General features: G+C 47.9%; 1 protein-coding gene across 1 annotated transcript in view; it reads right to left on the bottom strand.

Moving 5' to 3' along the window:
• Window positions 1-5,525: 5,525 nt before the first annotated feature.
• The window catches only part of LOC138528721 (TRPM8 channel-associated factor homolog), a 280,446-nt gene continuing 271,748 nt past the window's right edge, over window positions 5,526-14,223 (bottom strand). Inside the window, exon 8 of the mRNA XM_069640581.1 lies at window positions 5,526-6,109. Coding sequence (XP_069496682.1) covers window positions 5,867-6,109 — 243 coding nt within the window. The 3' untranslated portion in view covers window positions 5,526-5,866. The remainder of the gene's footprint in view (window positions 6,110-14,223) is intronic.

The raw sequence follows: 14,223 nt of genomic DNA, 5'->3' as shown, positions 1-14,223 counted from the left end.
GAATCCCAGGTAAGATCAGGAGCCCAGGAGATAAATGAAGCCTGTAGAAGACTAGAATTCAGGGTACACTCAGGGGACGGGCGACGGGCACCTGAAGATCCCACGCCAGTGGAAGCTTGGGTGCCTCGGACTAGGAGTCTGGATAAGATCAAGAAACTGGCTATATCAGGGCTTGAAAAGATCAGAATCCCAGGTAAGATCAGGACCCCATGTGATAAATGAAGCCTGTGGAAGACCAGAATCCAGGGAACACTCGGGACTGGCGATGGGCATCTGAAGATCCCACGCCAGAGGAAGCTTAGGTGCCTGGGATTAGGAGTCTGGAGAAGATCAAGAGACTGGCTATATCAGGGCTTGAAAAGATCAGAATCCCAGGTAAAATCAGGAGCCCATGTGATAAATGAAGCCTGTAGAAGACCAGAATCCAGGGAACACTCGGGACTGGCGATGGGCATCTGAAGATCCCACGCCAGAGGAAGCTTAGGTGCTTGGGACTAGGAGTCTGGAGAAGATCAAGAGACTGGCTATATCAGGGCTTGAAAAGATCAGAATCCCAGGTAAGATCAGGAGCCCAGGTGATAAATGAAGCCTGTAGAAGACCAGAATCCAGGGAACACTCGGGGGACGGGCGACGGGCACCTGAAGATCCCACACCAGAGGAAGCTTAGGTGCCTGGGACTAGGAGTCTGGAGAAGATCAAGAGACTGGCTATATCATGGCTTGAAAAGATCAGAATCCCAGGTAAGATCAGGAGCGCAGGTGATAAATGAAGCCTGTGGAAGACCAGAGTCCAGGGAACACTCAGGGGACGGGTGACGGGCACCTAGAGATCCCACACCAGAGGAAGCTTAGGTGCCTGGGACTAGGAGTCTGGAGAAGGTTAAGAGATAGGCTATATCAGGGCTTCAAACGATCAGAATCCCAGGTAAGGTCAGGAGCCCAGGTGATAAATGTAGCCTGTAGAAGACCAGAATCCAGGGAACACTCAGGATGGGCACCTGAAGATCCCACGTCAGAGGAACCTTAGGTGCCTGTGACTAGGAGTATGGAGAAGATCAAGAGACTGGCTATATCAGGGCTTGAAAAGATCAGAATCCCAGGTAAGATCAGAAGCCCAGGTGATAAATGAAGCCTGTGGAAGACCAGAAACCAGGGAACACTCAGGGGACGGGCATCTGAAAATCCCACGCCAGAGGAAGCTTAGGTGCCTCAGACTAGGAGTCTTGAGAAGATCAAGAGACTGGCTATATCAGGGCTTGAAAAGATCAGAATCCCAGGTAAGATCAGGAGCCCAGGTGATAAATGAAGCCTGTAGAAGACTAGAATCCAGGGAACACTCAGGGGACGGGTGATGGGCACCTGAAGATCCCACACCAGAGGAAGCTTAGGTGCCTGGGACTAGGGGTCTCGAGAAGATCAAGAGACTGGCTATATCATGGCTTGAAAAGATCAGAATCCCAGGTAAGATCAGGAGCGCAGGTGATAAATGAAGCCTGTGGAAGACCAGAAACCAGGCAACACTCAGGGGACGGGCATCTGAAAATCCCACGCCAGAGGAAGCTTAGGTGCCTCAGACTAGGAGTCTGGAGAAGATCAAGAAACTGGCTATATCAGGGCTTGAAAAGATCAGAATCCCAGGTAAGATCAGGAGCCTAGGTCATAAATGAAGCCTGTAGAAGACCAGAATCCAGGGAACAATCAATCGAAGGGTGATGGGCACCTGAAGATCCCTTTCCAGAGGAAGCTTTGGTGTCTGGGACTAGGAGTCTGGAGAAGGTTAAGAGATAGGCTATATCAGGGCTTGAAACGATCAGAATCCCAGGTAAGATCAGGAGCCCAGGTGATAAATGAAGGCTGTGGAAGACCAGAATCCCGGGAACACTCAGGGGACGGGCGACGGGCACCTGAAGATCCCACGCCAGAGGACGCTTAGGTGCCTGGGACTAGGAGTCTGGAGAAGATCAAGAGACTGACTATATCAGGGCTTGAAAAGATCAGAATCCCAGTTAAGATCAGGAGCCCAAGTGATAAATGAAGCCTGTGGAAGACCAGAGTCCAGGGAACACTCAGGCGACGGGCACCTTAAGATCCCACACCAGAGGAAGCTTAGGTGCCTGGGACTAGGAGTCTGGAGAAGATCAAGAGACTGGCTATATCAGGGCTTGAAAAGATCAGAATCCCAGGTAAGAGCAGGAGCCCAGGTGATAAATGAAGCCTGTGAAAGACCAGAGTCCAGGGAACACTCAGGGGACGGGCGACGGTCACCTGAAGATCCCACGCCAGAGGAAGCTTAGGTGCCTGGGACTAGGAGCCTGGAGAAGATCAAGAGACTGTCTATATCAGTGCTTAAAAAAATAAGAATCCCAGGTAAGATCAGGACCCCAGGTGATAAATGAAGCCTGTGGAAGACCAGAGTCGAGGGAACACTCAGGGGACGGGCGACGGGCACCTGAAGATCACATGCCAGAGGAAGCTTAGGTGACCGGGACTAGGAGCCTGGAGAAGATCAAGAGATTGGCTATATCAGGGCTTGAAAAGATCAGAATCCCAGGTAAGATCTGGAGCCCAGGTGATAAATGAAGCCTGTAGAAGACCAGAATCCAGGGAACAATCAAGAGAAGGGCGACGGGCACCTGAAGATCCCATGCCAGAGGAACCGTAGGTGCCTGGGACTAGGAGTCTGGAGAAGATCAAGAGACTGGCTATATCAGGGCTTGAAAAGATCAGAATCCCAGGTAAGATCAGGAGCCCAGGTGATAAATGAAGCCTGTGGAAGAACAGAATCCAGGAAACACTCAGAGGACGGGTGACGGGCATCTGAAGATCCCACGCCAAAGGAAGCTTAGGTGCCTGGGACTAGGAGTCTGGAGAAGATCAAGATACTGGCTATATCAGGGCTTGAAAAGATCTGAATCCCAGGTAAAATCAGGAGCCCATGTGATAAATGAAGCCTGTATAAGACCAGAATCCAGGGAACACTCAGGGGATGGGCGACGGGCCTCTGAAGATCCCACACCAGAGGAAGCTTAGGTGCCTGGGACTAAGAGTCTGGAGCAGATCAAGAGACTGGCTATATCAGGGCTTTAAAAGATCAGAATCCCAGGTAAGATCAGGACCCAAGGTGATAAATGAAGCCTGTGGAAGACCAGAATCCAGAGAACACTCGGGATGGGCGACGGGCACCTGAAGATCCCATGTCAGAGGAACCTTAGGTGCCTGGGACTAGGAGTCTGGAGAAGATCAAGAGACTGGCTATATCAGGGCTTGAAAAGATCAGAATCCCAGGTAAGATCAGGAGCCCAGGTGATAAATGAAGCCTGTGGAAGACCAGAATCCAGGGAACACTCAGGGGACTGGCGATGGGCATCTGAAGATCCCACGCCAGAGGAAGCTTAGGTGCCTGGGACTAGGAGTCTGGAGAAGATCAAGAGACTGGCTTTATCAGGGCTTGAAAAGATCAGAATCCCAGGTAAAATCAGGAGCCCAGGTGATGAATGAAGCCTGTAGAAGACCAGTATCCAGGGAACACTCGGGGGATGGGCGACGGGCATCTGAAGATCCCACGCCAGAGGAAGCTTAGGTGCCTGGGACTAAGAGTCTGGAGAAGATCAAAAGACTGGCTATATCAGGGCTTGAAAAGATCATAATCTCTGGTAAGATCAGGAGCCCAGGTGATAAATGAAGCCTGTGGAAGACCAGAATCCAGGGAACACTCAGGGGACGGGTGACGGGCATCTGAAGATCCCACGCCAGCGGAAGCTTAGGTGCCTGGGACTAGGAGTCTGGAGAAGATCAAGAGACTGGATATATCAGGACTTGAAAAGATCAGAATCCCAGGTAAGATCAGGAGCCCAGGTGATAAATGAAGCCTGTGCAAATCCACAGTCCAGGGAACACTCAGGGGACGGGCGACGGGCACCTGAAGATCCCATGCCAGAGGAAGCTTAGGTGCCTGGGACTAGGAGTCTGGAGAAGATCAAGAGACTGGATATATCAGGACTTGAAAAGATCAGAATCCCAGGTAAGATCAGGAGCCCAGGTGATAAATGAAGCCTGTGGAAGACCAGAATCCAGGGAACACTCAGGGGACGGGCAAGGGGCACCTGAAGATCGTGCGCCAGAGGAAGATCAGTGGTCCTTGGAACTATAAAGAGTATAATACGGTGGGAAGGGAGGCAAGACATGATTAGATCAGGAACTAGGATGCGCCCAGAAGTCCTGGCGGAGTCTGTTAAAGATCACGAGCGCAATGGGGGATGCAGGGCGGGTAGGTCCTGGGGTGCCCCTGCATTCGTGGGAGTGGAGGGTATTGCATTCCTTATCAAACAGAGAGGAGCACACCCTAGAACACGGAGGGTCAGCCCCTGACATAGGAGTGCTGCTGGTGTTGCCACTTCTAGAGAAAAGTGGCACGATACAGCTACTGACCTCCACCAACTGACCTGATCTGCTCAGACCATGATCCTGCGGGATTGCACCGTGGGACAGGAGGGCCTGTCAGCCGCAGAGAAGACAGACGTCCCTTCCGTATAGGATATGGTGGGCTGGACAGGTTTCTGCCCCTCCTGCTGGGTACAGTGGTCTCCTCGGGTTCTCATGTTTTGGAAGTAAACATCTGTGAGGGGCATGGCCAGTGGGCCACAGCCTGGGCAACTTCCTTCTGCCTAACCCCTCATTGGACCATGTCTATTGTAACAACCTCTGATTGGTTGATACAGTGAAACTCTCAGCCAGTAATACTTTGTTATCCAATCTATAAAATCCACAAACATTCCCACCTGGCAAGACACCCACATTGCCACCCGGCAAGACACCCACACTGCAACCCGGCAAGACACCCACATTGCAACCCAGCAAGACACCCACACTGCCACCTGGCAAGACACCACATTGCCACCCGGCAAGACACTCACATTGCAACCCGGCAAGACACTCACACTGACACCTGGCAAGACACCCACATTGCCACTCGGCAAGACACCAACATTGCAACCCGGCAAGACACTCACACTGCCACTCGGCAAGACACCCACATTGCAACCCGGCAAGACACTCACACTGCCACCTGGCAAGACACCCACATTGCAACCCGGCAAGACACCCACATTGCCAACTGGCAAGACACCCACATTGCAACCCGGCAAGACACTCACACTGCCACCTGGCAAGACACCCACATTGCAACCCGGCAAGACACCCACACTGCCACCTGGCAAGACACCCACATTGCCTGCATCTCAACACCCAATTCCCCTTCTCTTTTTCATGTCATATTATTTTGGTACTTGTGGCAAACACATCAAAAACAAAAGCTGGAATTTTATACTTTTTCTTAAAAAGTGTTTGTTTTGAATGTAGCAGCACTAACGAATCCAAGTCAAGTGTTTGTTGGCCTATGATCACAGAAAGAAAAAGGTATATGTTTCACAAGACAATGCAGATGTGTTACCTTGATTTCATTATTGCCAATGTTTAAGCCTTGCCATACACTTGTGCAGTGAAAATAGAGACAGTGCTAAGAACTGTGCATTCCAAATCAATGTATTTATTTATCCTTACTGCTGCTATAAACATCTCGGGTGCACAGAATTTCCTTGAGAACTCCTCTCAATCAGTTGCATTGACATCAAATACTGTTTAGATACTTGTCTCAGTATATTGGACAGGCAATCCTAAATAGGTGATCAGTCATTGAGGACCAGCACGATTTTTAGAGAACCATGCCTGACCGCTGGATATAGTTCAATGGCCACAGAAGGCGCCACAAAGCTTATCTTCCATCCTCTTTATGCAATGTAAGATTAAGACTATTGAACACTTGAACACGTGATGCAAAGGGCAGCCGAGGTTTCCATGGTAACACCGTTCAGACAGCATTCGTCATCGGGTTCTCCTTCCACTCAGGCAAGGAGGACAGCTTTGCGGCGGTGTCCTCATGGATTGGCCAACCCCAGGCCTTAAAGAACGGGACCAAGTTCTTCTGCACTTGAATGGAGAACTTTTCTGCCCAGAGCTTCATCTTCCCTTCATTTTCACTTGGAACGTCCTTTATTTTCTGGTAGTCGGAGAAGAGCTGTATGAAGGGACCCCATCCGAAGCCTTCCTGGAGCTGTGTGGATATACGAAGGAACATTGCTTAAAACACAGCAAGGTGTGCACAGTAACCACGTGGGCAATGGAATACGGTGGAATCGTGCGATCAGTCATTTGTTTAAATTTAAATGACAGTGGTTTTATAGAGGCCATGTGGCAATGATAAGGTGCCATGCCTACCATGTCACCCCATCCACAGATCAATAAAAGTCTCACCGCGTATCACAGAACAGCCATACAGACCATGCGTACCATGTCACTCCTTCCACAGGTCAATAACAGTCTCACCGTGTATCACAGATCAGTCATACAGACCATGCGTACCATGTCACTCCATCCACAGATCAATAACAGTCTGACCGCGTATCACAGAACAGTCATACAGACCATGCATACCATGTCACTCCTTCCACAGGTCAATAACAGTCCCACCGCGTATCACAGATCAGTCATACAGACCATGCGTACCATGTCACTCCTTCCACAGGTCAATAACAGTCTGACCATGTATCACAGATCAGTCATAAAGACCATGCGTACCATGTCACTCCTTCCACAGGTCAATAACAGTCTCACGTGTATCACAGATCAGTCATATAGACCATGCGTACCATGTCACTCCTTCCACAGGTCAATAACAGTCTCACCGTCTATCACAGATCAGTCATACAGACCATGCGTACCATGTCACTCCTTCCACAGATCAATAACAGTCTCACTGTGTATCACAGATCAGTCATACAGACCATGCGTACCATGTCACTCCATCCACAGATCAATAACAGTCTCACCGCGTATCATAGAACAGTCATACAGACCATGCGTACCATGTCACTCCATCCACAGGTCAATAACAGTCTGACCGCGTATCACAGAACAGTCATACAGACCATGCGTACCATGTCACTCCTTCCACAGGTCAATAACAGTCCCACCGTGTATCACAGATCAGTCATATAGACCAGGCGTACCATGTCACTCCTTCCACAGGTCAATAACAGTCCCACCGTGTATCACAGATCAGTCATACAGACCATGCGTACCATGTCACTCCTTCCACAGGTCAATAACAGTCTCACTGTGTATCACAGATCAGTCATATAGACCATGCGTACCATGTCACTCCTTCCACAGGTCAATAACAGTCTCACTGTGTATCACAGATCAGTCATACAGACCATGCGTACCATGTCACTCCTTCCACAGATCAATAAGTCTCACCGGATATCACAGATCAGTCATATAGACCATGCGTACCATGTCACTCCTTCCACAGGTCAATAACAGTCTCACCATGTATCACAGATCAGTCATACAGACCATGCGTACCATGTCACTCCTTCCACAGGTCAATAACAGTCTCACTGTGTATCACAGATCAGTCATATAGACCATGCGTACCATGTCACTCCTTCCACAGATCAGTAACAGTCTCACTGTGTATCACAGATCAGTCATACAGACCATGCGTACCATGTCACTCCTTCCACAGGTCAATAACAGTCCCACCGTGTATCACAGATCAGTCATACAGACCATGCGTACCATGTCGCTCCTTCCACAGATCAATAACAGTCTCACCGCGTACCACAGATCAGTCATACAGACCATGCGTACCATGTCACTCCTTCCACAGGTCAATAACAATCTCACTGTGTATCAAAGATCAGTCATACAGACCATGCGTACCACGTCACTCCTTCCACAGGTCAATAACAGTCTCACCGTGTATCACAGATCAGTCATATAGACCATGCGTACCATGTCACTCCTTCCACAGATCAATAACAGTCTCACCGTGTATCACAGATCAGTCATACAGACCATGCATACCATGTCACTCCTTCCACAGATCAGTAACAGTCTCACCGTATATCACAGAACAGCCATACAGACCATGCGTACCATGTCACTCCTTCCACAGATCAATAACAGTCTCACCGTGTATCACAGATCAGTCATACAGACTATGCGTACCATGTCACTCCTTCCTCAGATCATTAACAGTCTCACTGTGTATCACAGATCAGTCATACAGACCATGCGTACCATGTCACTCCTTCGACCGATCAATAAGTCTCACCGTGTATCACAGATCAGTCATACAGACCATGCGTACCATGTCACTCCTTCCACCGATCAATAAGTCTCACCGTGTATCACAGATCAGTCATACAGACCATGCGAACCATGTCACTCCTTCCACAGATCAGTAACAGTCTCGCCGTGTATCACAGATCAGTCATACAGACCATGCGTACCATGTCACTCCATCCACAGATCAATAACAGTCTCACCGTGTATCACAGATCAGTCATACAGACCATGCGTACCATGTCACTCCTTCCACAGGTCAATAACAGTCTCACCGTGTATCACAGATCAGTCATACAGACCATGCGTACCATGTCACTCCTTCCACAGGTCAGTAACAGTCTCACTGTGTATCACAGATCAGTCATACAGACCATGCGTACCATGTCACTCTATCCACAGATCAATAACAGTCTCACCGTGTATCACAGATCAGTCATACAGACCATGCGTACCATGTCACTCCTTCCACAGGTCAGTAACAGTCTCACTGTGTATCACAGATCAGTCATATAGAACATGCGTACCATGTCACTCCTTCCACAGGTCAATAACAGTCTCACCGTGTATCACAGATCAGTCATACAGACCATGCGTACCATGTCACTCCTTCCACAGGTCAGTAACAGTCTCACTGTGTATCACAGATCAGTCATATAGAACATGCGTACCATGTCACTCCTTCCACAGGTCAATAACAGTCTCACCGTGTATCACAGATCAGTCATACAGACCATGCGTACCATGTCACTCCTTCCACAGATCATTAACAGTCTCACCGTGTATCACAGATCAGTCATACAGACCATGCGTACCATGTCACTCCTTCCACAGGTCAATAACAGTCTCACCGTGTATCACAGATCAGTCATACAGACCATGCGTACCATGTCACTCCTTCCACAGGTCAATAACAATCTCACTGTGTATCAAAGATCAGTCATACAGACCATGCGTACCACGTCACTCCTTCCACAGGTCAATAACAGTCTCACCGTGTATCACAGATCAGTCATATAGACCATGCGTACCATGTCACTCCTTCCACAGATCAATAACAGTCTCACCGTGTATCACAGATCAGTCATACAGACCATGCATACCATGTCACTCCTTCCACAGATCAGTAACAGTCTCACCGTATATCACAGAACAGCCATACAGACCATGCGTACCATGTCACTCCTTCCACAGATCAATAACAGTCTCACCGTGTATCACAGATCAGTCATACAGACTATGCGTACCATGTCACTCCTTCCTCAGATCATTAACAGTCTCACTGTGTATCACAGATCAGTCATACAGACCATGCGTACCATGTCACTCCTTCGACCGATCAATAAGTCTCACCGTGTATCACAGATCAGTCATACAGACCATGCGTACCATGTCACTCCTTCCACCGATCAATAAGTCTCACCGTGTATCACAGATCAGTCATACAGACCATGCGAACCATGTCACTCCTTCCACAGATCAGTAACAGTCTCGCCGTGTATCACAGATCAGTCATACAGACCATGCGTACCATGTCACTCCATCCACAGATCAATAACAGTCTCACCGTGTATCACAGATCAGTCATACAGACCATGCGTACCATGTCACTCCTTCCACAGGTCAATAACAGTCTCACCGTGTATCACAGATCAGTCATACAGACCATGCGTACCATGTCACTCCTTCCACAGGTCAGTAACAGTCTCACTGTGTATCACAGATCAGTCATACAGACCATGCGTACCATGTCACTCTATCCACAGATCAATAACAGTCTCACCGTGTATCACAGATCAGTCATACAGACCATGCGTACCATGTCACTCCTTCCACAGGTCAGTAACAGTCTCACTGTGTATCACAGATCAGTCATATAGAACATGCGTACCATGTCACTCCTTCCACAGGTCAATAACAGTCTCACCGTGTATCACAGATCAGTCATACAGACCATGCGTACCATGTCACTCCTTCCACAGGTCAGTAACAGTCTCACTGTGTATCACAGATCAGTCATATAGAACATGCGTACCATGTCACTCCTTCCACAGGTCAATAACAGTCTCACCGTGTATCACAGATCAGTCATACAGACCATGCGTACCATGTCACTCCTTCCACAGATCATTAACAGTCTCACCGTGTATCACAGATCAGTCATACAGACCATGCGTACCATGTCACTCCTTCCACAGGTCAATAACAGTCTCACCGTGTATCACAGATCAGTCATACAGACCATGCGTACCATGTCACTCCTTCCACAGATCAATAACAGTCTCACTGTGTATCACAGATCAGTCATACAGACCATGCGTACCATATCAATCCTTCCACAGATCAATAACAGTCTCACCGTGTATCACAGATCAGTCATATAGACCATTCGTACCATGTCACTCCTTCCACAGGTCAATAACAGTCTCACTGTCTATCACAGATCAGTCATACAGACCATGCGTACCATATAACTCCTTCCACAGATCAATAACAGTCTCACCGTGTACCACAGATCAGTCATACAGACCATGCGTACCATGTCGATAACAGTCTCACCGTGTATCACCGATCAGTCATACAGACCATGCGTACCATGTCACTCCTTCCACAGATCAATAACAGTCTCACCGTGTACCACAGATCAATCATACAGACCATGCGTACCATGTCGATAACAGTCTCACCGTGTATTACAGATCAGTCATACAGACCATGCGTACCATGTCACTCCATCCACAGGTCAATAACAGTCTCACCGTGTATCATAGATCAGTCATACAGACCATGCGTACCATGTCACTCCATCCACAGGTCAATAACAGTCTCACCGTGTATCACAGATCAGTCATACAGACCATGCGTACCATGTCACTCCATCCACAGATCAATAACAGTCTCACCGTGTATCACAGATCAGTCATACAGACCATGCGTACCATGTCACTCCTTCCACAGGTCAATAACAGTCTCACCGTCTATCACAGATCAGTCATATAGACCATGCGTACCATGTTGATAACAGTCTCACCGTGTATCACAGATCAGTCATACAGACCATGCGTACCATGTCACTCCTTCCACAGTTCAATAACTGTCTCACCGTATATCACAGATCAGTCATACAGACCATGCGTACCATGTCACTCCTTCCACAGATCATTAACAGTCTCACCGTGTATCACAGATCAGTCATACAGACCATGCGTACCATGTCACTCCATCCACAAATCAATAACAGTCTCACCGTGTATCATAGATCAGTCATATAGACCATGCGTACCATGTCGATAACAGTCTCACCGTGTATCACAGATCAGTCATATAGACCATGCGTACCATGTCACTCCTTCCACAGGTCAATAACAGTCTCACCGTGTATCACAGATCAGTCATACAGACCATGCGTACCATGTCACTCCTTCCACAGATCAATAAAAGTCTCACCGTGTATCACAGATCAGTCATACAGACCATGCGTACCATGTCACTCTTTCCACAGGTCAATAACAGTCTCACCGTGTATCACAGATCAGTCATATAGACCATGCGTACCATGTCACTCCTTCCACAGGTCAATAACAGTCTCACCGTGTATCACAGATCAGTCATACAGACCATGCGTACCATGTCACTCCTTCCACAGATCAATAACAGTCTCACCGTGTACCACAGATCAGTCATACAGACCATGCGTACCATGTCGATAACAGTCTCACCGTGTATCATAGATCAGTCATACAGACCATGCGTACCATGTCACTCCTTCCACAGATCATTAACAGTCTCACTGCGTACCACAGATCAGTCATATAGACCATGCGTACCATGTCACTCCATCCACAGATCAATAACAGTCTCACCGCGTACCACAGATCAGTCATATAGACCATGCGTACCATGTCGATAACAGTCCCACCGTGTTTCACAGATAAGTCATACAGACCATGCGTACCATGTCACTCCTTCCACAGATCAATAACAGTCTCACCGCGTACCACAGATCAGTCATATAGACCATGCGTACCATGTCACTCCATCCACAGATCAATAACAGTCTCACCGCGTACCACAGATCAGTCATATAGACCATGCGTACCATGTCGATAACAGTCCCACCGTGTATCACAGATCAGTCATACAGACCATGCGTACCATGTCACTCCTTCCACAGATCAATAACAGTCTCACCGTGTATCACAGATCAGTCATACAGACCATGCGTACCATGTCACTCCTTCCACAGATCAATAACAGTTTCACCGCGTACCACAGATCAGTCATATAGACCATGCGTACCATGTCACTCCTTCCACAGATCAATAACAGTCTCACCGTGTATCACAGATCAGTCATATAGACCATGCGTACCATGTCGATAACAGTACCACCGTGTATCACAGATCAGTCATACAGACCATGCGTACCATGTCACTCCTTCCACAGATCACTAACAGTCTCACTGTGTATCACAGATCAGTCATACAGACCATGCGTACCATGTCGCTCCATCCACAGATCAATAACAATCTCACCATGTATCACAGATCAGTCATACAGATCATGTGTACCATGTCAATAACAGTCCCACCGTGTATCACAGATCAGTCATACAGACCATGCGTACCATGTCACTCCTTCCACAGATCAATAACAGTCTCGCCATGTATCACAGATCAGTCATACAGACCATGCGTACCATGTCGATAACAGTCTCACTGTGTATCACAGATCAGTCATACAGACCATGCGTACGATGTCACTCCTTCCACAGATCAATAACAGTCTCACCATGTATCACAGATCAGCCATACAGACCATGCGTACCATGTCGATAACAGTCTCACTGTGTATCACAGATCAGTCATACAGACCATGCGTACCATGTCACTCCTTCCACAGATCAATAACAGTCTCACCATGTATCACAGATCAGTCATACAGACCATGCGTACCATGTCGATAACAGTCCCACCGTGTATCACAGATCAGTCATACAGACCATGCGTACCATGTCACTCCTTCCACAGATCAATAACAGTCTCACTGTGTATCACAGATCAGTCATACAGACCATGCGTACCATGTCACTCCATCCACAGATCAATAACAGTATCACCGTGTATCACAGTTCAGTCATACAGACTATGCGTACCATGTCAATCCTTCCACAGGTCAATAACAGTCTCACCGTGTATCACAGATCAGTCATATAGACCATGCGTACCATGTCACTGCTTCCACAGGTCAAAAACAGTCTCACTGTGTATCACAGATCAGTCATACAGACCATGCGTACCATGTCACTCCTTCCACAGATCAATAAGTCTCACCGTGTATCACAGATCAGTCATACAGACCATGCTTACCATGTCACTCCTTCCACAGGTCAAAAACAGTCTCACTGTGTACCACAGATCAGTCATACAGACCATGCGTACCATGTCACTCCTTCCACCGATCAATAAGTCTCACTGTGTATCACAGATCAGTCATACAGACCATGCGTACCATGTCACTCCTTCCACCGATCAATAAGTCTCACTGTGTATCACAGATCAGTCATACAGACCATGCGTACCATGTCACTCCTTCTACAGATCAGTAACAATCTCACTGTGTATCACAGATCAGTCATACAGACCATGCGTACCATGTCACTCCTTCCACAGATCAATAACAGTCTCACCATGTATCACAGAACAGCCATACAGACCATGTGTACCATGTCACTCCTTCCACAGGTCAAAAACAGTCTCACTGTGTATCACAGATCAGTCATACAGACCATGAGTACCATGTCACTCCTTCCACAAGTCAAAAACAGTCTCACTGTGTATCACAGATCAGTCATACAGACCATGCGTACCATGTCACTCCATCCACAGATCAATAACAGTCTCACTGTGTATCACAGATCAGTCATACAGACCATGCGTACCATGTCACTCCTTCCACAGGTCAATAACAGTCTCACCGTGTATCACAGATCAGTCATACAGACCATGCGTACCATGTCACTCCTTCCACAGGTCA

The sequence above is a fragment of the Ambystoma mexicanum genome, chromosome 7q (assembly GCF_040938575.1).
Source record: "Ambystoma mexicanum isolate Mex_15411 chromosome 7q, UKY_AmexF1_1, whole genome shotgun sequence".
NCBI classification, from domain to species: Eukaryota; Metazoa; Chordata; class Amphibia; order Caudata; family Ambystomatidae; genus Ambystoma; species Ambystoma mexicanum.
Note: the sequence above shows the minus strand (reverse complement) of the source record. Positions and strands in the feature narration are given on the sequence as shown.